This window comes from Misgurnus anguillicaudatus, chromosome 7 (assembly GCF_027580225.2).
Source record: "Misgurnus anguillicaudatus chromosome 7, ASM2758022v2, whole genome shotgun sequence".
Lineage (NCBI taxonomy): Eukaryota > Metazoa > Chordata > Actinopteri > Cypriniformes > Cobitidae > Misgurnus > Misgurnus anguillicaudatus.
The window spans coordinates 14,984,439-15,009,823 of NC_073343.2; the positions used below are offsets into that span (position 1 = coordinate 14,984,439).

At 39.6% G+C, this 25,385-nt stretch overlaps 1 protein-coding gene across 5 annotated transcripts in view; it reads left to right on the forward strand.

The window, feature by feature from the left end:
* Window positions 1-25,385, forward strand: part of kif6 (kinesin family member 6) — a 283,602-nt gene that overhangs the window by 69,652 nt on the left and 188,565 nt on the right. For 4 of the 5 annotated variants that reach the window (XR_012370505.1, XM_073869458.1, XM_073869455.1 and 1 more), the window contains exons 3-7: window positions 1,354-1,483; window positions 9,541-9,747; window positions 10,832-10,975; window positions 11,062-11,148; window positions 12,111-12,214. Coding sequence is in view for 4 of the 5 variants with exons in the window: in XM_073869458.1 (XP_073725559.1) it covers window positions 1,367-1,483; window positions 9,541-9,747; window positions 10,832-10,975; window positions 11,062-11,148; window positions 12,111-12,214 (659 nt within the window). In the remaining variant the exon portion in view is untranslated. The remainder of the gene's footprint in view (window positions 1-1,353; window positions 1,484-9,540; window positions 9,748-10,831; window positions 10,976-11,061; window positions 11,149-12,110; window positions 12,215-25,385) is intronic. The other variant, XM_055173254.2, reaches the window with a different exon arrangement.

Genomic DNA, 25,385 nt, shown 5'->3' on the forward strand with positions numbered 1-25,385 from the left:
AGTTCATGGTCCACATGAAGTGTACCAAATTTCATTTAGATTGATCAACGAATGACTGAGGTACAGCTTCAGAACCATTTTTGCGTCAACCTCGTTAAGATCACGCATTTATTACTTTTGAATAAAGATAAATATCAAAATTCTGTTCAGTCATTTCTATGCAGCTCAGTCCGTAGATCACCTGTGACAAACTTCATAACAATTTAATCAAATTTGAAGGAGTAGCGAAAAAACAAAAAACTGTACATTTCAAAATGGCCGCTACTGTAATGGTAGGAGTCTTACTGTAACGTATTAAAAGCAATTAATGTGAGAAGAACAATCACGTATACTAAGTAAAATTTTCATAGTTCAAATTTATCACCAGTTATAACAGTTCGAACATTGAATTTTTGATCTGCTGGTGGCGCTATAGAGTTACTGCTAGAGACTGCTACTGCCCCATTTTTGGTCACATGACTATTTAGGACCACCACTACAACTGTGCCAAATTTCATCCTTCTATTACTTATGGTTCATAGGGCTGCCATAGACTCCCATTGGACAAGAGTAAGCAGAATAATAATAATAATAATACTAACAATTGCAATAGGTGTCTCAGCACCTGCGGTGCTTGACCCCTAATAATACTAACAATTGCAATAAGTGTCTCAGCACCTTCGGTGCTTGACCCCTAATAATAATAATAAGAAAACCATCAAATGCAATAGTGGCATGGGTATGGATAGTTTATAGTAGTAAATGTTTTCAAATATAACCACAATTGGATTCCAAATACTGCAATCATCTAAAGGAAGCATAAACATTTAGTTTAAAATATTATTTTATATGAATATTGTTGCGCAACTGGTAGCCTGACATGAGTATGAGTAAGGCTAGTTTTAGTAGTAATGTTTGCATGTGCACAAGGATACATTTGTGAGGCAGAGGTTGCATTAGATTTATTGTTATTTTGAACGACAGGGTCATAAAAATTTGCATGTTATTTTAATACTCATATTTTAATGATAAGACATTTACATTTTTTTTTTCATTTTCATTTATACACTTTCAGGGCAAGCATACAAGGAAAAGTATGTGTTTATTTACTTTTCAAGAGAACAGATGAACAGCCCTGGTCTTAAAAGCAATCGAGACCAGGGCTTACTAATCACTCTTGCTGAATTCTAATGTCCTACTGCTGGTAAAAACTGCTAGAACGCCAATTATGTGATTTGCATTTACAAAGCTGTATTTTACTTGATTTGTTTATAGATTTTATTTTAACTACTCCAATTTAGTTTGAACCAAAACACATTTTGTTTGTATTGTAATTAAGTTTCCTTTCTTTTTTGATAATTTGTTATTTACTAGGAAGGTGACCATCATGGAAGACTCAGACCAGAACATTCACCTTAAGAACCTGTCGTTGCAACAAGCGGCTAATGAAGAGGATGCTTTAGATTTGCTTTTTTTAGGAGACACTAATCGTATAATTGCAGAGGTGAGGACATCAGTTTGAATTTAAACAATGACTGAGCTCTCTGTGGTCTTGGCACTTTTTAAGTACTCAGCCGTGGTTTGGGATTGTTGAAAAACCCCCTAGGATAAACCCCCCCCCCCCCCCGGATTATTAGCCGGGGAAGTAAAAAAAAGTCCTAGGAGGAAAAAACCCTTGGGAGATATATATATATATATATATATATATATATATATATATTTATATACATTCAAACGGATAAGGAGATTAAGCGGATATTAAGCGGGTTCTGCCGGTGGTCATTGGTCAGGCATCGGCTGGACATCACGTTGAAGAACAGCCAGTAGATCAGAGGTGTGCCGACTTTCACATTTACCGGAACTGGATCTGTTTGTCTCATTGTCCTCGGGATCGAGGACGAGACAGGGAGAGAGAAACAAAATCTTATTAGCGTAGGGGCCGTTCACATGAAAAGCAAGTGTCATACAGTGATGTGATTTTAGTCAGCTTTGTTCTGGACAGGCTAACTATTGCTGGTTAAATGAATTACACATAGTTGATGATTTTAGAAAATTTGTGGGCCCAGGGCGAGTCTATATATGCCCCCCCCCATGATCCTTAAAACAGAGACTCGTTTGACTAGGGCCAGAGGCCCCACTGCCGTCGTTAATACTAACGTACAGTGGCAAACGGTTCTGTGTGACATATTCTCAAGATCGTGGGAAAAGCCAAAATTGCAACACGACCATATGTGGAAATTAAGACTCAACCGACAACTAAATCAAAGTTTCACCATATTACTAAAGAGTATTAATGACGTTTACCATGCTTTGGAGTGTTGACGAAAAAAGGTTTTAATTTATTTATTTATTAGGTTATACAAACTAGCTATAGAGATAAGTACCATTACTAAACAAGTTATCTGAATGCCTTGTTAAAGAGTAAAGTTTTAAGTCTAGATTTAAAGTTATCTACTGTCTCTGATTTTCGGATGTCGGTTGGTAAATCATTCCATAGCTTAGGGGCTAAGTAGAAAAAGGATCTGCCACCTTTAGACACTTTTGATATTTTAGGGATAATTAAGAGACCAGAATTTTGTGACCGCAATGCACGTGATGGATTGTATTCTGATAATAATTCTCTAAGATATGAGGGTGCTAGGCCATTTAAGGCTTTGTATGTGATTAGTAATATTTTAAATTGTATGCGATATTTAACTGGTAGCCAGTGTAAAGATGCCAGAATTGGGCTTATGTGGTCTTACTTCTTAGATCAAGAAAGCACTCTTGCAGAAGCGTTTTGAACTAGCTGAAGCTTGTTGACCTGATTTGCATGGCATCCTCCGAGTAACGAGTTACAATAGTCTATTCTAGAAGTCATAAAAGCGTGGATAAGCTTCTCTGCATCTGATGCAGACAACACATGGCGTGTTTTTGAGATATTTCAAAGATGGAAGAATGCTGTGCGGCAGACATTGGAGATATGGCTATCGAATGATAAATTGATGTCGAACATCACACCTAAATTCTTAACCGTGGAGGTTGGCACCACAGTGCAGCCATCTATGGGCAATTTGTAATCTGTCATATTATATTTGTAGCGATTCGGTTCGATAACAAGTATCTCTGTCTTATTGGAGTTTAGCATAAGAAAGTTATGTGCCATCCAGTCACTAATATCGCTGATGCAGTCTGATAGCTTAGAAAACTGGTGGGTTTCGCTAGGATGTGAGGAGATGTAGAGCTGGGTATCATCTGCATAGCAGTGAAACCGTATGTTATGATTCCTCATAATATCTCCTAGAGGTAACATATATAACGAGAACAGGATAGGACCTAAAACTGATCCCTGCGGTACGCCGTTTTAACCAGGGAGTGATATGACTCATCCTCATTTACATAAACAAAGTGATAGCGATTGGTTAGATACGATCTGAACCAGGCTAGCGACTGACCACTGATGCCAACATAGTTTTCTAGCCTATTAAGTAAGATTGTGTGATCTATTGTGTCAAAGGCTGCACTGAGGTCTAATAATATAAGGAGTGAGATTTCGCCACGATCGCCACGAAAAATGTGCGTTACATCACTTCTGTTTCGTTGGCAAAGATTTCTTTTGCCAGTGACATAAACAGATTCATCCATTTAATCATACTATTTTATTTTGTAGTCAAAAAACAATTTTAACCCTTTGGGGTCTTGGCTGATTTTGCATCCTTAAACAGTTTTGACCTTCACTGACATTTGTGCTTTTTCAGTTGCTTAAAAACATAATAATGGCAATTCTCTTAACACTGTGTTCAGCACAAACCAGCACAGCCTTGAAGCTAGGAATGTGAGAGGAATATACCATCTCTGTTGTAAAAGCACAATAAGGTATACTTCTGAATTTATAACAAAATATTTCAATAGAATGTGTGTGTGTGTGTGTGTGTGTGTGTGTGTGTGTGTGTGTGTGTGTGTGTGTGTGTGTGTGTGTGTGTGTGTGTGTGTGTGTGTGTGTACATACGTACATACATACATAGATACATACATACATACATACATACATATGATACATATAAATTTAAATCCTAATGTCTAATTTTAATCGAATGACTTCAGGACTTCAGTCTCCTTAAAAAAAGCTCAAGATGTGTTTTGTGCACTGATCTACATAAATGACTGGATTGCGCATAGAACCCTTAACCTAACAGCGAGAGATGAAGCCATCGCAGAGTTCGAGCCGCCATCTTGCTATGCCCAACCAGCATAGGGCGTCATTGAGTTGCGTTCAAAATCATGATCTAAATTCAGCCTAAAATCAGTCACACAAGATTTATTTTTAGAATGTGTAAGGAAATTAATTGTTACTTCTGATGTTATTTGCAATGTTTATGTTAAAATCGGGCAGGATAAGGGAATTTTAGAAAATGTTAAGGTGAGTGGGTCTGCTGCATTCTGTTAATAATACACAATAAAGTTTTATGACATTTAAAAGCTTAAACGGTCGGTGTTATTTCTCTGAATAAAAACTTATATTCTATGGCTTTTTATAAGCACAGCGGCACCGGAATTAGGTGTTGTGTTTATATTGCTGCATCAAATGTTAGTTTAACACATTTTAAGTTAAGTTATCTTAACTGTTTCAAAGTACGCATTTTACTGTACGAACAAAACAATGCTGTATAACATAACAATTACAAAACCAGCAAATTTTTGCATTCACATATGGTACTTGTGTGATTATTTATTTAGATTTTAGAATGAACATGTTTGTGATTAATAATACATATTATATATATTCTTTTATATAATTCAGTGGTGCTCCTGCTTGACAGTTATATATTCTCGTAATCCTGAAATGCATGTAGATGACATCACATCTGTAGTGAAAATGCTACAGCTCACTGATTGAGAAAAAACAAGAGCTCGGTTGTCTGGTTATGTCTTTAAAATTATTGTCTGATTAAAAATGTAAAAAAGGACATAAATACACACAATAAATTCTATAAATATCTTAAGTGTGTTAATAAGTTATGCTGCTGAGATGTTTATGATTTTTGTCAATTCTATTTATATATCACTTTTCACAATTAGTAATTGTTTCAAAGCAGCTTTACATAAATAGAAGCAGGGGAAACACAGAAAAATCAATAAACAACATAGCCTATGTAGCAAAATACAGCAGCTGAGATTAAACTGAACATATGTATGTCCAAAACAGTTACTTTTCAGGAAGTGAAAAAAACACTGTATTTCAAAAGAAGTTGAATGTAGCGTTATCATACTTGGTATGGCATCTGTACATGTAACCATATTCTTGCCAGTGTAATGATATAATCCACATTTGCCCAAAAATAAGATTAAATGGAAATATGTGCATATTTTACAGTAACGGTGGTTGATATGCGTTCTTCCGATCATTAATTAGAATGGGCAAATCGCGTTTCATATTGACAGACGCTCAGTTTATTAAATAGCCTACGTCTTAACTTATTAAATACGCTTAGTTTATTAAATATTAATTATACATTTATTAAATGTCTCTCTTGCAAAAATGTCTCCCCGTATGAAGGGACAATGAATTAATACACTGACATAGTAATGCTAGACAGATACTTTGTTTGCACAATCCTACCGCAATTTTGTCATTCCTAGATGTACGTCTGGCATCAGGGGGGAAACGTTTACCTCGATGAAGGAAAGTCATTGTCTCACCATGCTATGTTTATTTGGCTATCCAGTGCTGAGCTTGACCGGCGAGATTCTTCCACAGGGCGGGAGATACGCGGCGTGATTGACAGCTTTGACACCAAATGGATATACCTGAAAATCAGATGACATGATTTCACAACTTTTCATTGGCCATTTAGATATGTGAAGCATACTGTATACGGAAATGAAACTGGACATTCAATTCGTCGAAAAATCTCAAAATCCACAAAATGGACATACGTGGTTTTCATCGAACAGCGACAATATGTAAACGGATAAGGAAATTAGACGGGTTCAGCCGGTGGTCGTTTGGCAGGCATCACATTTAAAGAATGGCCAGTAGATCAGTGACGTGTTGAGTTTCTCTGCTGCTGCTCTGTGCCCCCGCCCTCCGAATTTGTCATACGTCACTAAGAAAAGTGCGCTAATACTCTCTCCTGAGTCTAAGATGGTGGCGCTACCGGAAGGTAGTTTATAACGTTAATAACATTTTAAATATGGATATTTCTACAACAACACCGCACGGATTACCCACAGAAGACCTTTGTTTATCATCCTGGAGCCGTTTGGATTTAATTTGTGAAGGATGGACGCACTTTTTTGGACTTGAAGGTCGTGGACTATTGCTGGACCCCGTAACATTACATTTAATGAACAGAAAGATCTAAAATATTTTCTTAAATATCCGAAAATGTGTTTGTCTGAAAAACGATGGACATATGCAACTCGGACAGCTTGGGGGTAAGTAAATCATGGGTTTAATATCGTTTTTGGCCGAACTATCCCTTTAATATCTGCTCTGTTCCAGACAGGCTAGCTATTGTGGCATTAGTAAATTACCCAGACGAGTTATTTGAATTCTTTGTTCCGTACAGAAAAAGTCTTAAGTTTAGACTTAAAGTGATCGACTGTGTCTGATTCATGGACATCAGATGGCAAACCATTCCAGAGCTTAGGGGCTAAGTAGGAAAAGGATCTACCACCTCTACTGACACTTTTGATATTCTAGGGATAATTAAGAGACCAGAATTTTGCACCACGGTGTACTTGATGGATTGTATTCTGATAGTAATTCTTTAAGATACGAGGGTGCTAGGCAATTTAAGGCTTTATAGGTGATTAGTAATATTTTAAAATGTATGCAATATTTTACTGGTAGACAGTGTAAAGATGCCAAAATTGGGCTCATGTGGTCATACTTCTTAGTTCGAGTAAGCACTCTTACAGCGGCATTTTGAACTAGCAGAAGCTTGTTTACCTGATTTGCATGGCATCCCTGAGTAACGAGTTACCATATTCTATTCTAGAGGTCATAAAAGCGTGGATAAGCTTCTCTGCATCTGATGCAGACAGCATATGTCGTATTCTTGAGATATTTCTAAGATGGAAGAAAGCTGTGCGGCAGACGTTGGAGATATGACTATTGAAGAATAAATTGCTGTCGGACATCAAACTTAGGTTCTTAACTGTGGAAGATGGCACTACGGTGCAGCCATCTACGTATGGGCAACTTGTAACTTGACATATTTTGTTTGGAACGATTTGGTTCAATAATAAGTATCTCTGTGTTATTGAAGATTAGCATAAGGAAGTTATGTGTCATCCAGTCACTAATATCGCTAATACAGTCTGTTAGCTTAGAAAACTGGTGGGTTTCTCTAGGATGAGGAGATGTAAACCTGGATATCATCTGCATAGCAGTGAAAACTTATGTTATGTTTCCTGATAATGTCTCCTAGAGGTAACATATATAAAGAGAATAGGATAGGACCTAAAACTGATCCCTGCGGTACGCCATATTTAATCTGGGAGTGATATGATTCTTCCTCATTTACATAAACAAAGTCATAGCGATTGGTTAGATACGATCTAAACCAGGCTAACTCCTGACCACTAATGCCAACATAGTTTTTTAGTCTATTGAGTAAGATTGTGTGATCTATTGTGTCAAAGCTGCACTAAGGTCTAGTAATATAAGAATTGAGATTTAACCATGATCAGATGTTAAGATGAGGTCATGTGTAACTCTAAGCAGTGCTGTCTCTATGCTATGGTGGGGCCTGAATCCTGATTGGAACTATTATTCACTAAGAATGCACATAGCTGACTGCCACTACCTTTTCTAATATTTTAGAAAGAAAGGGGAGATTTGAGATTGGTCTAAAATTATTAAGATCCCCCTGGTCAAGGTGTGTTTTTTTAATGAGCCGTCTAATAACTGCTAGTTTGAAATCTGTTGGAACGTACCCTAGTTTTAGCTATTGGTTAAAGATATTTAATACTGGGTCTGACACTACAGGGAATACCTCTTTAAGTAATTTTGTGAAAACAGGGTCTAATATACAGGACGATGATTTGGATGACGTTAATAATTAAGAGAGCTCTTCTATTGTAGTAGCTTTAAATGACTCAAGATGTTTGTATGGTAATCTAGTGTTAAATGTACTATTAGGTAGAGTGGTGGCTGCTTGTGTAGCTTTGATGTTTTCCCTAATAACCGTAATTTTGTTAGTGAAGAAGTTCATGAAGTCGTTACAACTGTGTTGAAATTTAGTATTGTTTCTGTTTGTTCTTTGTTTCCAGTCAGTTTCGCAACTGAACCAAAGAGGAAACAAGTGTTCTTATGATTTTCTTTAATAAGCTTGCTGAGTTTTTATAGCCTGTCTGTAGTGTTGCACACTCTCTTTTTGCTTCTATAATTTTGTTCCATTTTTCTAGCTACCTTTTTTCAGGGCTGCAGTATGATGGTCATACCATGGAGCTGGCGTTTTTTCTTTGATTCTCTTTTCCCGAATGGGAGCAACGGCTTGGAGCGTGCTAGAAAAAACGTTGTTCAGGTTTTCTATTACAATATCCAGATCTTCACGGTTATCTGCTACATGTTTCATCTGGGACAGGTCCGGAAGAGTGCTAATAAAGCTATCTTTAGTGATGGAAATTATTGTTCTGGCCAACAATTTCAATAGAAAAATACAGATCATTTTACTACAGATAAAGTTACATTCCTGTTACATTACTACAAGGCTCATTATGCAGCTCATTATGCAAGTCTATTGTTTCCTCAGCTGTCAATCACAGATTATTCAGGAGCTTACATGCCTCTTTGCATACAACCTTTCCCAGGCAAAAGTGTCTTAGAAATTGTAAATCAACATATTGTTTTATGTGAATGAGTAGGCAGAATGATTTTCACATCATTTTGAACTCTAGACTACTACATCCCGTTTTGAAAAGTCTTGGGGAAACATGCTTAGAATGAGTTGTGGACTTATATCAGTGTCTTAAAAATTTTGCTTTTTCAAAAACCGCGCAAACATTTTTCTCTCAAAAATACAAACATGTACATACATATTGCTCATATAATATTGTAGCCCAGTTTGTACTGAACACAGTGTTATGAGACTTTTGCCATTATTATGTTTTTAAGCAACTGAAAAAAGCACAAATGTCTATGCAGGTCAAAACTTCTCCAGGGCCCTAAAAACCCCTTAGACCCCAGAGGGTTAAAGTTGTATATTTTACTTTTTAAACAGTGAGGTTTAAGATACGCTGTTTGCAATCGTGTCATTTGCAGTACTGTATAAGAATACCACAATGCTCGTCAAATATGATGCCTCGTGTGTTTGTGTGTGCATCGCGTCACACCGTCTGACTTATCTTTATGATCTAATACTTTATGTTTGTATACAGACGCCAATACTCTGTTGCATGTTGTTTGTAGAAGCAGCACAAAAGAATGCCTGGCCAGGCGTAATGTTTATTTTTAATGTGCATGTTTATAAAAATGTTTAGTCATTGCATGTTTATTACAAATGTCATGTTGTGTATTCAGTATTGTTTGATTTGACTCATTACTGTTCTTTTATGTGTTTTCCACTGTCAGAGACTCCCATGAACCAGGCTTCCACACGTTCTCACTGCATCTTTACCATTCACCTGTGCAGCAAGAAACCGGGTTCAGCCACAGTGCGATGCTCCAAGCTTCATCTGGTAGATCTAGCTGGATCGGAAAGAGTAGGAAAGACGGGTGTGGGGGGTCAAATTCTAACGGAAGCCAAATACATCAACCTGTCGTTGCACTATCTGGAGCAGGTCAGACAAAATGCTTTGTTATATGTTGTATGGGTGAAGACATTATTTAAAAGACAATTTTCATTTAAACAATTTTCATTATTATGACCATCTGAGTGTGGGTCAAAGACAGGACATCCCAATTTTGTGTCTGCATTAATTTAATTATGTGTATGTGTGGTGAAGTAAAATTCCAAATTGTAAAATTGTCATTCAGGGTAAAAGTATCCACTTGAATTTTTACCTTTTCATTCATCAGCAAGCGCTGATGATGGGCCCAAGCACTAAAGCACCATTGCTACATGGTGGCATTCAGAAAAAAAGTGCATCTGTCTGTCTGTCCGTTCACAAACTTTATCTCAAGTTTAAATCAATACATTAATTTTACATTAGGCTGCTGAGAATGGGGGTGGTTATATGTGCTTTAAAGCTACAGTGTGTAAATTTTAGTGCATCTAGTGGTGAGGTTGCAAATTGCAACCAACGTTTCAGTCCACCATTCACCAAAACGCATAGAGAAGCTACGGTAGCAACTTAGTAAAAACATTCGTCCTTTAAGGGCTTCTGTAGAAACATGGCGGCACAAACTGGCGACTTCCATGTAGGGGACCCTCAGTGTGTGTAGATAAAAACGTCTCATTCTAAGGTAATAAAAACATAACACTTCATTATGTAAGGTCTTTATACACCACTGATAATATAGTTATGTATTTTATATTGCTTTTCTGTCAAGAGATCCTTCTAAAAGTTACACACTGCACCTTTAATAATTGTCTAAATAATACACTAATGCCAAAACTATAGGGTGGTTTTCCAGACTGGGATTAGCTTTAGCCAGGACTATGCCTTAGTTTAATTAGGAAATTTAACTAGTTTTAACAAATATACCTTACTAAAAAACATACTTGAGTGCCTTTTGAGGCAAAACAAAGTGTACTGATGAATTTAAACTTGTACTGATGTCAGTGCAAGTTGTTTTCAGTTTGGACAGCTCTTACATTTATTTTAGTCTATAGGACTAGTCTAATCCCTGTCTGGGAAACTGCCCCATATGAGGTTTAAAAAGGAACAACATTTATTCATGCAGAATATTTGTTTGGTTTAGGTCATCATAGCTTTGTCAGAGAAGAATCGATCCCACATCCCCTACCGTAACTCCATGATGACCTCTGTGCTTAGGGACAGTTTGGGTGGCAACTGTATGACCACTATGATAGCAACTGTGTCTGTGGAGAGGATGAACATTGATGTATTTCTCTAAGCCTCAATATTAATTTTAAATTCTATTGAAATTACAACACTTCAGTCTCTCATATCAATCTCTCTCTCTTTCAGGAGTCTATTTCCACTTGTCGTTTTGCTCAAAGAGTGGCTTTAATTAAAAATGATGCTTTGCTCAATGAAGAACTAGATTCTGCTCTTTTAAGTCTTTGTGTAAGCATTTAAGGGAAATTTCATCCAAAATTAAAAATAGTAATTTTTTACTCAATCTTGTGTTGTTTAAAACCCTTTTTTATTACCAAAAAGGGGAAAATGTTATTGTTTTTTTTTTTTTTTTTTTTTGCTTCTGTCCTTACAATGGTGTTGTGTCCTTACAATTTCTTTATTTGCATATGAGCTCTAAAGAACAAAGAAAGATGTTGGGGATCAAACAACAGGACAAGTAAATGATGACAAAGTTTTAAATTTTGGGAGAACTATCCCTTTAAACTTTGATATGTTGTCATGGCAACATTTAAGATATCATAAGGCCTTTCATAATTTTGTATCAGCTATGGATAATATAGGTTTTACACGGTACACATCCTGCCAGTTGGTGGTGCCATAATCATGACCCACAACAGCCATATCATTGTAATGAAACCCCTTGACCAAACACACAGCCTAAGTTTAATGGAAATCTCTTAATGAATGTAAAAGATATAAGACACTTCCTGTTGCCATTTTAGCCATAAACTATTTGTCCCAACATGGCAATGCTGTTTGAGATACCAGAAATCTGTTCGCAATTTAGCATTTTTAGTGTCCAAGTCATTTATACAGCCTTCCATTTTCTCACCTACACCCAAATAGTCAGCTCATGCATGAAAAGAACTTTGAGAAAATAAATATTAAAGTCTTTCTTTAATATAATTCAGTGAAGTGCTCCTGCTTGACAGTTATATATTCTCGTAATCCAGAAATGCATGTAGATGACATCACATCTGTAGTGAAAATGCTACAGCTCACTGATAAAACAAGAGCTTGGTTGTCTGGTTATGTCTTTAAAATTATTGTCTGATTAAAAATGTAAAAAAGGACATAAATACACAATAAATTATATTAATATTTTCAGTGTGTTAATAAGTTATGCTGCTGAGATGTTTATGCTTTTTGCCTGGCAGTTAATAATTCATTTGAAAAAGGAGATCCAGTCTTTGAAGGAAGAGCTTGCTCTGGTTTCTGGAGAGCAACGGAGTGATGAGCTAACTCCAGAGGAAATCCAGAAGTATGTACCCATAATTCCTAACTTTAGAATATGCTTATACACTGGGGTGGGGGTTACTGTTACACCAGTGTTAAAACCTCTTGATTACAGCCCTGATAATAATAACTGCCATGCATGACATTATTGCTGTGGGTTGTGGAAGTAAGTGTAAATGACTTAAAGGGATAGTTCACCCAAAAGTGGGAGAACATAAAAAGTTAACGATGCAATGCATCGGTTTAAAAACTGTGCATCGGATACAAATTAGCATTTGCATCTTTCTAACATATTGCATCAGTAAAAACTGATTTATTTATGTATAATTATTAGTAGATGCACTATACTTTTATTATTTAAAAAGTAACCAATATTTTAAAGGAATAGTCTACTCATTTTCAATATTAAAATATTTTATTACCTTAACTAAGAATTGTTGATACATCCCTCTATCATCTGTGTGCATGCACGTAAGCGCTGGAGCGCGCTGCAACGCTTTGATAGCATTTAGCTTAGCCCCATTCATTCAATGGTACCAATCAGAGACAAAGTTAGAAGTGACCAAACACATCAACGCTCCTCCCATTCAAGACGAGTAGTTATACGAGCAAGTTTGGTGGTACAAAATAAAACGTAGCACTTCTCTAAGCGGATTTAAAAGAGGAACTGTATTTTGTGGCGTAGTAGCACTTTTGGAAGTACTTCGACTCGGCGCAGTAACACCCTCCCTCTCCCAACTACTCGTCTTAAATAGGAAAAACGTTGATGTGTTTGGTCACTTCTAACTTTATCTCTGATTGGTACCATTGAATGAATGGGGCTAAGCTAAATGCTATTGATGCTCCAGCGCTTATGTGGACGCACACAGATGATAGAGGGATGTATCAACAATTCTTAGTTAAGGTAATAACATATTTTAATATTGAAAATGAGTAGACTATTCCTTTAAGATTGCTTTCTCCTCTCTAAACTGTTGCACTACGGAAACTGAGGCATGTCATGAAAGTCACATAGAGCATAAAATAGAGCTGTAGTGATTTTGACACGGGCACCAATTAATTTAGTATGCTATACACAAGGCACTAGAGGTGAGTTCCACCTAGAGTGTGCGTGTGTGTCAGATGAACCATCCCTCCTTTACTCGGGGCACCAGCTAATGAATTTCACTTTAAGAATAAGAATGATCTGAATAGATAATTTAACAAATAAGAAAACATGTAAATTGGATGGAGTTTGTCGTCTAATTTATCTAAAGGATTTTGTGAGATCTGGCCAACACAAGAAAGACACAGTTGTAATAAAATGGGGTTTATTTGACTAAATATGCAAGGTGAATAACTACAATGTAATGCTAATAAATGATATAGGAAAAAATATAAATGAAAAAAAGAGAAAAACAAAAACAGTAATATTGGAAATTAAATGAATAAACACAAGCAATAATGAACAGAGCAGGCAAATGCAATGCTGCTGGATGTGGTGGTCAAAGAGAATTATTAGGTAGTAAGCCTCTTAAAGGAAAACACTTATAATTTCTAAAGGGTGGCAATGTTCAACATCTATGCTACAATCAACAAGTGCCAAGGTCTCTGAAAGAAGTTTGGTAAAAACAAATTATATTTACGTTCCACATGGTCGGGTGATCAGTACGATGTTGAGGACGTCCTCGTTTCTGTTGCAAGCAGTGGGAATAGTGAAGGCTACGTGCACCAGAAAGGATGTTTTAAGTCCAGGGTGTGCGATTTGTTAAGTGCTTTACAGCAACTTTGTGTTGAAGAGCTATAAAGCTGATGGAAGTTTGGAGGTTGTACTCGCAAGAGTTTGACCTCAGTCGTGCTGTTGTCTCTTTCTTCTTCAGGTTAGAAAATATGAAAAGAATCTACCACCTTTAGACACTTTTTATATTCTAGTGTAACGAGCATACTAAGGAGTCATCAGTGTCGCCCTGGAAACAGACCTGAAGGAACACCCGGATGCCCATGTCACAGGCTAATCAGCCCCAGCTGTGGCCCATCAGGCAACAGCTAAATAAGCTGCATGGGCCTAGCTAGAGGGTGAGACACTTCTCCATGAGACAGAGCTCTAACCCTCACTCTCAATCTTTCTCTAGAAAGCAGCAGGTTACCGATCAGCCTCCAGGGAGCACAGCCTAAACTCACTGCAGCACACAGAAGAGAGCACTTACTTCATCAGAGCACCCACCTTAATCCCTCACTGGTTTTGGTCACTTGTAAATAAATCCACCCTCCGGGGGACTTTGCTTGAGCTATCCTTGTCGTGTGATTCTTCACCCCGTTACACTGGTGGAGAATGCGAGCATGTGAGTGAAGAATCACAGACAAGTGAACTCCTTCACATAATATTTTTTCCCTCTATCTCCAGTTCAGTCATAGGCGGGCGCTCCTCCCCAACATGGATGAACTTCTCCAACTGGTCGCCGAGGTTAGCATCTGCCAGCAACAAATAGTTGAGCACCTCGCCAACCACCAGGTTGACAACAAGCAGGAGCTCGCAGCACTGCATGCCGCTCACCATGTTCCACTGCCGGATCCCTGGGCACAAGCCGCCAAGTTGTTACCAAAGATGTTCCCCCAAGATGACTTAGAAGCATACCTACAAATGCTTGAAACCATGGTCACCAATGAGGGATGACATAGTGATGACTGGGCACGGGTGTTGGACACCCCGTTGAGTTTGTTTCCGATATGCTCAGCTCAGTACTTCTTTGATTGGGAATATAAGCAGTGTCTTCCAGCCCGTGCTTAGGCCTTTGAACTCACATGGCTCGCACAACACTGGCTGCTGGAGGGGTGATCCAACAGCCAGTCAGGTGGCCCAAGCGACACATAGTCAGGCCAACAGCTCCCTCACAGCGAGATGAGCCTATGCCAATGGAGGCCTCTGCACCTCCTGTACAAACCTGGCTGACAGGCTGGATTGTTCACAGCAATCTGCCGGTTGGAGCTCCAGAAGCTGACATCAAAATCAGCGGGAAGCCGTTTCGGACCTCCTGGATTCCGGCAGTGCGGTTAGCCAGTCAAACATTCTATCTCCACATGCAGAGTCTAAAGCTTTCCTTTCTATGACACGAGTACCAGCTCGCACAGTGATCATTTCGGCCAGCCCTGGTGCCTGGCCAGTGGAAGTAGGAGTGATGAAGGATCTTCCGGTTCCTGTGCTGCTCAGGAGAGACTGGCCCGGGTTTGACTGTCTACTTGCCGCTGCGATGCCGTCTGCCAGCCATAGAGGGAGTCGCCAAAGACGGAGGCTTACTCGGGGACCTCGCCAGTGCCCCGCCCTTCTTGCCTCGAACAGCGAGAGAGAATGTGAGTCACCCTCCCAAAATCCTAACCCTTTTTATGATGTGTTCCAACAGGTGATGGGAGGGGGCTCATTCGCCAAGGAACAGTGTGGCAATGAAAGGCTGAAGCACTGTTGGACCCAGGTCCACATCATCAAGGGCCAGGAAGCCCAGCATGGTCCCCATCATCTCCCACAGTTCATTGTTCAGAATGGCCTGCTCTATTGTGTCGCTCAGCAAAGGGGGGAGCAGAAATTGTTTTTAGTAGTGCCGCGCACAAAGACAGAGACCCTGTTAGAACTGGCACATTCACACCCCATGCCAGGACATCTGGGGGCTGCTAACACAATTTAACAAATCTGCGACCGCTTCCACTGGCCGGGCCTGGAGGCTCTTGGATGTGGTGAAGGAAGCCTTGGAGCAACAGCTTGCAGCCCATCCCTCTATAGTGAACCACCTGAAACAGATAAGGGGGAAGATTGAGAGTCATGCCAGTGGTACAGGAGCATATGGTAAAAGTGCAGCAGGCCCAACAGCACCACTACAACCGGGCCGCCCAACCACAAGAGTTATACCCTGGAGATAGAGTAATTGTCCTTGTCCCCAATGCTGCTTGTAAATTCCTGGCCACCTGGCAGGCCCCCTATACGGTACTGGAGAAAATTGGACCAGTTACTTACCGTGTGCGGCAGCCACAAAGAAGGAGAGCCGAGCAGCTGTACCATATCAACCTCCTTAAAAAATGGGTTGGGACTAGAGATCAGCTCGCCACCCTCGTTACCTCTGATCCCGTGGTTGTAGACATCAACCCCCATCTTTCCGCTGCCCCGAAGGGCGAGCTGCAGCACCTGATAGGTCAGTTCTAATGTGTTCTCTTCTCTTCCTGGGCAGACCACCGTCCTGCAGCACTACATCCGCACGCCTCCAGGAGTCATTGTCAGTTAGCTGCCCTACCATGTCCCTGAGGCTCGTCGGCAGGCTACTGAGGAGGAAGTACAACAAATGCTGAAGTTAGGGGTGATAGAACCTTCATGCAGCCCCTGGTCCAGTCCGGTTGTGATGGTCCCAAAACCCCTTCTGCAATGACTTCCGTCGCCTCAACAAGGTTTCTGAATTTAATGGATACCCCATGCCTCGGGTCGATGGACTGGTTGGGAAGGGCCGGCACATCTCAACCTTGGATCTCACCAAGGGCTACTGGCAGGTACTGCTCTTTGAAAATGTAAAGCCTAAAACTGCTTTTTCTAGCCCTAGTGGACACTGGCAGTACCGGACTATTCCCTTTGGCCTTCACAGGGCACCGGCCGTGTTCCAAGGAATGATGGACATCTTACTACGACCCCACCAGGCAGTGTTAATTTTGACAGCCATTTTTGATTTAGTCTTAGTCTTCATTTTTAGACGAAAATGCCTTCTAGTCTTAGGCCAATCCCATTTCTCTGTCTTACCCCTTCCCCTACCACTTCGTCTTACCCCTAGCCCTTGTCCCTCAAAACCAAGTGTTAAGCGCTAGGGGTGAAAACATACCCCTATGAAATGAGACACCGCTTGGTTACGGTTACGTCATCATACATCGTCGTTTGCTGGCTGCAACATCACCAGACGCGACAAATGTTGATCACAAACTTCCAAGATGCCGAGTGCAAGTATAAGCGAAAGTGAATCAGCCGCCGAGTTTCTTCTGGCGTCCCTGTGTGATACAGGACGGTATATGTAAAGCACGTACCGATGTCTCCAAAGCAAGTAGTGTTATGCACTTATATCAAACGAAATGCGCTGCTAACGTCAATGAAATTTAGTTAAAACTATAGACAAGCATGCAGTCCATTCATGGCTAGTTAGAGAAATACGGGAATGTTGTGCAAATCAGCAAATACGGGAATGTTGTGCAAATCAGCAACGTAACGTTAGCGTAGCAAACTAGCGAATTTTTAAAACATTTAAATTAAGAACATAATTCAAATATATATGAACAGGACTGTGTAGAGCACAAAACAAGACGTTAGTAATTTTTAAATTAATTATTAAGCCGAAAATACTTACATTTATGGGACGCTCTGGCCGCAATTTTTGCCGGTTCCGCAGTGTATTCTGGGTACCCCTTAGTTTCAAGTAAGCTCGCGGAAATTCTTGGTTTTAAGGGGTATCTACCACTTGCCCTTAGCCCTACCCCTCGATCAAAACGAGAATTGGGATAGCCCTTACTCTCACGTGAATGTGCAAAACTAAGGGGTAGGGGTAAGGGGAAGGGGTAAGACAGAGAAATGGGATTGGCCCTTAGTTACATTTTTGTCATTTTTGTCTCTCATAGTTTTAGTCTAGTTTTAGTCGACGAAAAGTAATTGCATTTTTGTCAACTTTTAGTCAGTACTTTTAGTCAAACTGCAATTACCAACATTACTTTTGGTAGCCATGTAGTCTTTACAGTCATAATTTTTCTCTATTTAGACCAATACAATTCTGAGAAATTTGAAACAAGCAGCACTTGTGCAATTTTACATATCCCTTTTCATTAGTTAGTTAGCCTATATGCTGTGATGTCTGCTAATTTATAAAGGAGGATCATACATTAAGGATAGAAAAAATTATTTAAAAAACTATTATTTAGCTGTTGTGGAAAACAACATTTATTTAGAACTTCAAATAAAAGTGCAACGAATGAACACACGTTTAAATGCAGTCAGTGCTGATGAACATATTCCTGAGTCTGACAGCTGAGTCAAGAGGACAGTACTTTAAACTATTGTTCTGTTCATTTAAGTATAGTTTTCAAACAATGTGATACAACCATTAAGGCTGTACACATTGAACACAAAAACACTTGAAATCTTAAACAAAAGTTACAGGCTCAGAGAGCCTTTTTTATCTGAAAAAAAACCTTCCTTTGGAAAAAAATTGGATTCAGATTTGGACCCTACTACATGGATCAAAAATGTGCAAAGTTATTGGCAGAGGTATTAATGATTTAGCAAGAAATTACATGAACACAACACTTGTTTTAAGAAATTACATGAACACAACACTTGCTTTAAAGTCTTCTGCAGTGCTACAAATGAAAAAAAAAGTTTAAAGTGCACAACTGCCAACAAGATAACGTGGCCTAATAACATCAGCACGAAGTAGTGGTAGCAAAATTCAGGCTACTGAGGTCGATTCATTTTTAGAAATGCGCTTCTTTCCAGGATCAACCTGGCCCGATTCCGACGGCCCTGACTCAGGTCACCTGTGATACTGAAAACTCTTTCAGCAAATGCCTGAGATGCAGGCACAGCAAGAAGATCTTGGGCCAGGGGTTTTAGGAGCTGGTAGATAGAGCAATGTGCAGCCCAAAAGTCAAAGGCAGTCCCTTTGTTTATGGGCTGTGACAGCTGCTCCTTGTATTTTTGAATTTCCTGCCTGACAGTGAGCTTTGTGTGGCTAGAAGATGGCCGGTTTGCACTTACTTTGGTACTTAGCAATCTAAATCTGGATCGCTTTGTCTGTGGCTCATTTTCCTCACATCTCTTGTCTTCTGCCTCCTTTTCAGCAGCTTCCTTTTGTATTGCAGGGTACACCATTTGAGCAATGTAATTTTCTGCTATACTCAGTAACTCTTTAATGTGTTCATCATAATTTTTAATAAGTGCATCAGCTGAGACCGTTGGATCGACGAAGCATGCAGCAATAGCGAGGGGTGAGAACTTTGAATCGCTGGGATTAAGGAAGCAACTGAAGCGTTGGTCGAGGTTGGCCTTCATCTTCTTTGCCAGAGAAGTAAAGTCCTTGTGACTAGTACCATTGGCCTGGGAAAACTCAGATAAGTGAGCACTCAGGTCCAGGAGGGCAGGCACCACCAGACATAAGGACATTGTGTCACTCTGGAGCATCTGGGTGTGCTCAGCAAAGGGGAGGAGCAGATCTCTGAGTGTAGTTATCTTTTGCCACTCACTTGGCAGCAGACAATCCCAGCCCATTCTTTCAGCTACTTGAGTCAGTGGGTCCTTCAAATCAATAAGACGTGATATCATCAGGTAGGTGCTGGACCACCTTGTAGGGCAGTCTTTGATCAGAGTAAGACCAGACAATTTCAGCAGTTGCTCTGTTGCCACGGATGACTTGCGGAAAGTAGTCAAACTCTGTCTAGGAGGCGTTTGACACTTGCTTCTTTTTAGATTATGTTCACCACTAGTTGCAATGTATGAACGACACAGGGCATCCTCTCTAGGGCTCCAAACCTAGGTTAAAAGAAAAACAAAAACAGAGAAAAGGACAGACACTTTATTAATCCTCTACAGGAAACTTATTTGCCATGAGCAACATAATGTCATATATTAAAGCACTGCATACTGACAGACACAACAGGCTGGTACTGTGGTACAGTACTAAAATTTTTTCAGCATCTAATACAAACTAAAAGAACTTACCTTTGCTCTTCGCCATTCTCAGAGTCTTCTTCACTGTCATCCTGGGATTCTTCTTCCTCGGTGCTACTGTTGTCACCCTGTTTACTATTTTTGAATGCTGCAACCATGTTGCTTCCATTATCAGTTATTACAGTTAGAATCTTGTTTTTTGGTATTCCCCACTCCTGTGTGCACCTGTCAACACAAGTATTTATACAGTCTGCTGTGTGGGGATGGGACAGCTGAACCAGATTCAGTAGTATATGCTTCGCTTTTTCCTCCTGAGGACAAAAGTACCATGCACTTATGACTAGAAATGATGCTGTAAGGCCTCTTTTCGTCCATATGTCCAGCCCTAAGTTTATTTTGCGAGCTGTGGTAAGTTGTTCTCTGAATTTTAGTTTTTCATCATTGTAAAGTTGGTCAACTAAGTTGTTTATTTTTGCTTTTTAGGCACTGCTAACTTCTTATCTATGCTCTCTATCATAAGGATAAAATCATCATTCTCGACTGTACGAGCAGGTAGACCGGAGCGTCCAATCCACTGGGCAATCATCTTTTCTTTAGAGATTTGTTCTGGCGAATCTGCTTTATATTTTGACACTGATAAGAATGCCTCTGTTATAGTTGATTGTTTTGCACCTTGTTGCTGTTTTTGTGTAGTCTTTTTTTGGACCTGGTTAAAGAGAAAAAAAATGGATTTGCAATTACTCCCTAAAAACATATTCTAAAAGCTACAAAAGAACTGAAATTAAACATAGGCTAATATTAATTATAGATTTCTATTATCTTGAAGTTGAACTGTATCTTCTCTGAAATGTCCATTACTTTCACACAGTCACATATGATAAAAAATCACTCTAAGATAGATAACACTAAGTTAGCTAACATTAGTTCAAATGTAACTTGTCACGTTAATTCAATTTCTATGTATTTGTATAGCCTAGCTCTTTTCAGCTTTACAGAAGATGCATGACATGTATTATTAAATTAAGACATGCATCTTCTGTGAAGCAGATTTAAAAACCATTGAAAAAAGGGCTATACAAATAACGTTACATCTCAATTTAATTGTATTAACGTTAGCTAACAACACAAGTTAGCTAACTTAGTTATGAAAGCTAAAACGTATTTTGCAAGAAAAATATCGCTTCCTCCTCGCTAAGCCCAACATTGCTACCCAATTTACCTATGTTGACACATTCAGTAACACTGAACTGATGTTAAGAAAAGTTTTTATATAAGATTTTACAGTTAACGTTAGTTTACATACCGTGACGGTGACGGAGGATGCATAAACAGCAGGGTGATGTGCTTTCAGATGCCTTTTTAAGTTTGTTGTATTCTTTCCGCATAATTTATAGCCACAGAGTTTTTCTTCGTTTTCTTCTGTGACTGTGACATTGCACAATGTCTTCCCTTCGGATGAATTGTAGATGAAATGCTTCTATATGTCGATTCTTCTTTTTCTTCCTAATGCTGAAGCCATTGTTGCAGCGAGCTCGCAAGTTCGAGTTTTGAACCTAGACTATCCCGGGCAGTTACCCGTGACGTCAGCTGTGGCTGCCTGCCTGATATGCAGACAGAATGCTGACGCCCTCAAGAAGGAACGCACTTTCATGTGACAGCCTATTATGTGAAGACATCATGTATTTTAAATTTCTAAATTGACATTTAGTCCTGTCTCGTCTCGTTAACAATTAAATGTCGTATATTTCGTCATAGTTTTTATCATCAGATATTAGTTTAGCTTGTCAATGTCTCGTCTTAGTCACAGAAAAAAATAATCGTTAACGAACATTTTTCATCCTAGTCTTCGTTAACGAAATTAACACTGCCACCAGGCCTACGCCGCCACCTACCTTGATGATGTTGTGATCCACTCCGAGGCATGGGAGGACCACCTGGACATTCTGCGGAGGGTGCTGTCAGAGCTCCGGATGGCAGAACCCACGAAAATGTCACCTTGCGCACTTTGAGGCAAAGTACCTGGGCTTCCAGGTTGGTAGGGGTCTCATCCGACCACAAGACAGAAAGGTGGAGGTGATCCGCTCAGCCCCTAAGGCCTGAAACCAAGACCCAGGCTAATCTTAAGGTTGAAGGGGTATTATTGCTGCTTCATCCCTAGCTTCTCCTCCTTAGCCGCCCCTCTGACAGACCTGAACAGGAAGGGGCAGCTGGAGAAGATTCACTGGACACCAGAAAAGAGGAAGCATTCCAGAATGTGAAGACTACACGGATGCTACAGACCGATGCATCTGATACGGGACTGGGAGTCAACCTGTAACAAATTCAAGAATGTGAGGAGCATCCGGTCTTATATATTAGCAGTAGGCTGACCTCAGCTGAGAGAAACTATGTCGTGGTGTAGAAGGAGGCCCTGGCCGTCAAGTGGGCAGTCCTGGAGCTGCGGTATTAACTCCTCGGCCGGAATTTCACCCTGATCACGGATCACACTCTCCTTCAGTGGATGGCCAGAGCCAAGGACACCAATGTCAGGGTGACTTGATGGTTCCTCGCACTACAGGACTTTCACTTCGTTGTGCATCATCGAGCTGGAACCAAGAACGCCAACGCTGATGGTCTTTCTCGGATTTGGCCAGCTTTTGCAGGTCTGTCAGGGGTCACTTACCACCCCTTTTTTCTCCCCTATTGTCTCAGATCATCCACAGGACCAGGACAATGCTTAGGGGGGAGTGTGACGAGCATACTAAGGAGTCATCAGTGTCGCCCTGGAAACATACAAGGAACACCTGCATGCCCTCGTCACAGGCTGATCGGCCCCAGCTGCGGTCCATCAGGCAACAGCTACATAAGCTGCATGGGCCTAGCCAGAAGGTGAGACCCTTTTCCATGAGACAGAGCTCTAACCCTCACTTTCTATCTTTCATCTCTCTATCAGCAAGTTGATTGATCAGCCTCCAAGGAGCAGAGCCCGGACTCACTGCAGCACAAAGAGAGACCACTCACTTCACCGGTGCACCCACCTAAATCCCTCACTGGTTTTGGCAACTTATAAATAAATCCACCCTCAGGGGCACTTTGCTTGAGCTATCCTTGTCGTGTGAGGAATAATTAAGTGACCAGAATTTTGCAATGGCAAACACACCGTATATGGGCAACTTGTAACTTGACATATTTTGTTTGGAGCGATTCAGTTCAATAAGAAATATATCTGTCTTATTGGTGTTTAGCATCATGAAATTATTTGCTGTCCAGTCACTGATATCGCTAATACAGTCTGTTAGCTTAGAAAACTAGTGGGTTTTGCTAGGATGTAAGGAGATGTAAAGCTGGGTATCATCTGCATAGGAGTGAAAACTGATGTTAGGTTTTTCTGATAATGTCTCCTTGGGGTAACATATATAACGAGAAAAAGAAAAGAGCCTAGAACTGATTCCTGCTGTATTTAACCTGAGAGTGACATGACTTTTCCTCCTGTACAAAAACAAAGTGATAACAGTCAGTTTAATACAATCTAAACCGAGGCTAAAGTCTGGCCACTGATGCCAACATAGTTTTTAGTCTGTTGAGTTAGATTGTGTGATCAATTGTGTCAAAGGCTGCTTTAAAGTCTACTTTATTAGAATGGAGATTGTGCCACAATCGGATGTTAAAAGGAGGTCATTTGTAACTCTAAGCAGTGTTGTCTCTGTGCTATGGTGGGGGCTGTCTCTGTTGGAAACTTATCATGCATAATGTTTTTCACTAAGAATGTGCATAATTGGTTTGCCACTACTTTTTCTAATATTTTAGAAAAAAGCGAGATTTGAAATTGGTCTAAAATTATTAAGCTCTCCCAGGTCCAGGTGTGGCTTTTTAACCCTCTGGGGTCCGACCATTTTGGGACACTCTCAGAGGTTCTGACATGCTCTTACATTTGGTCTTTTTTCAGTTGCTTTAAAACATAATAATGGCAAGTGTCTCATACCACTGCGTTCAGCACAAACTGGGCTAAAATATTATATGAGCTACATGTATGTACATGTTTGTATTTTTGAGGGAAAAATGTTTATGCGTTGTTTTTAAAAAAGCAACATTTTTAAGTCACTGATATAAGTCCACAAAACCCATACTAAACATGGTTTAACAAGACATTCCTAAACAGAATCTAGTAGTCTAGAGTTTTTTCTTTAAAATGATGTGGCAATCACCATGCCTACTTATTCACATAAAACAATGTATTGATTTAGAAATTGTAAGACACTTTTTGTTTAGAGGGGCCGTATGCGAGAAGGATTGATTGACAGCTAGCAAACAAAGGCTCGCATAATGAGCTGCATAATGAGGCAGGAATGTGAGAATGAACTACAGTAAAGAATGTGAGGACAAATGTATACATGTTTGTTTGAGGTTTATTAAGTTAACAATATAATCAAAATAGAAATGATGGTTAGTAGGACATTTTAAATTTATTTGGAAACAAACCTTATTCAAAAACTTTGTATAAACTAAGAAACTGATACACAACAGAGCTGTAAACTTCATGTGGCTCATGTTACCATATAACTTTGTCCAAAAAGTGTTTTTCCACTTCATAGTTTTGTACTGATGAGAGAGATGCAGACCTCTAAGAGAGTTATAAACAGCTGTTAGCATAAATTGTCCACAGAAATACCCTTACTTATATAACTGATGGGTAAATGTCACCGATACTAAGTTACATTATACTATCTTGTACATAAACTTAATCTCAGATAAACATCTGCAGCAATTAATATAAAAAGCTGTTTTCAGATGACTGTTTTCAGATGTCCATCCCCTTATCGTCTAGCTTCTGTTTTAAACGTGTTTCTGTAAGCGCGTATGAACTTTAAAAACACATCGCATATGGCGCGTCCATGTGCGCGAGCTCGCGTCTCCATGTAACGCAGCGCTCATAAAAACCGGTGTCGCGTGTAAAGCGCAATGTATGGAATTGCCTTGCATGTAAACAATATAGAATCATTTTACAGCAAATCCCGCAGCGCAGCATTACTCAAAGTTGCCATGAAGGATACGAAAGTGAATAATAACTGTGTCTAACACTGTACAGCATGTAACAGATATCCGCCATTACGGGAGGTCACGCAGATTTGTTTGTAAATAAGCATGTAAACATGGAATCATATTACAGCACACACTTAAAAGATACAGCAGTTCAGGCTTACTGAAAGTTTCCATGAAGGATATAAGTGAATAACTGTGTTTAACACTGTTACAGCATGCAACAGTGAAATCCGCCATTACGTGAGATCGCGTCTGTTTGTAAACAATGCGAAAGTTTTTCAATCCGAAGCGTGCAGTCTGCTAAGGTTGCTTAACGTTACTGTATGTAGGCTGAACTGCACAAGCAATGAGCATATTAAGTTACATGATAGCAAATATAAATGGTATAAATTAACTGTTAACGTTACTTACTTCTAATCCAGCTCCAGTGCGTTCTCCATTGTTATTGTTAGGTAACGTTAAAGATAAATGCTTCTCTTCCTCAATGTCCAGACATAAATGAAGATATTCCTCACGTGTGTGT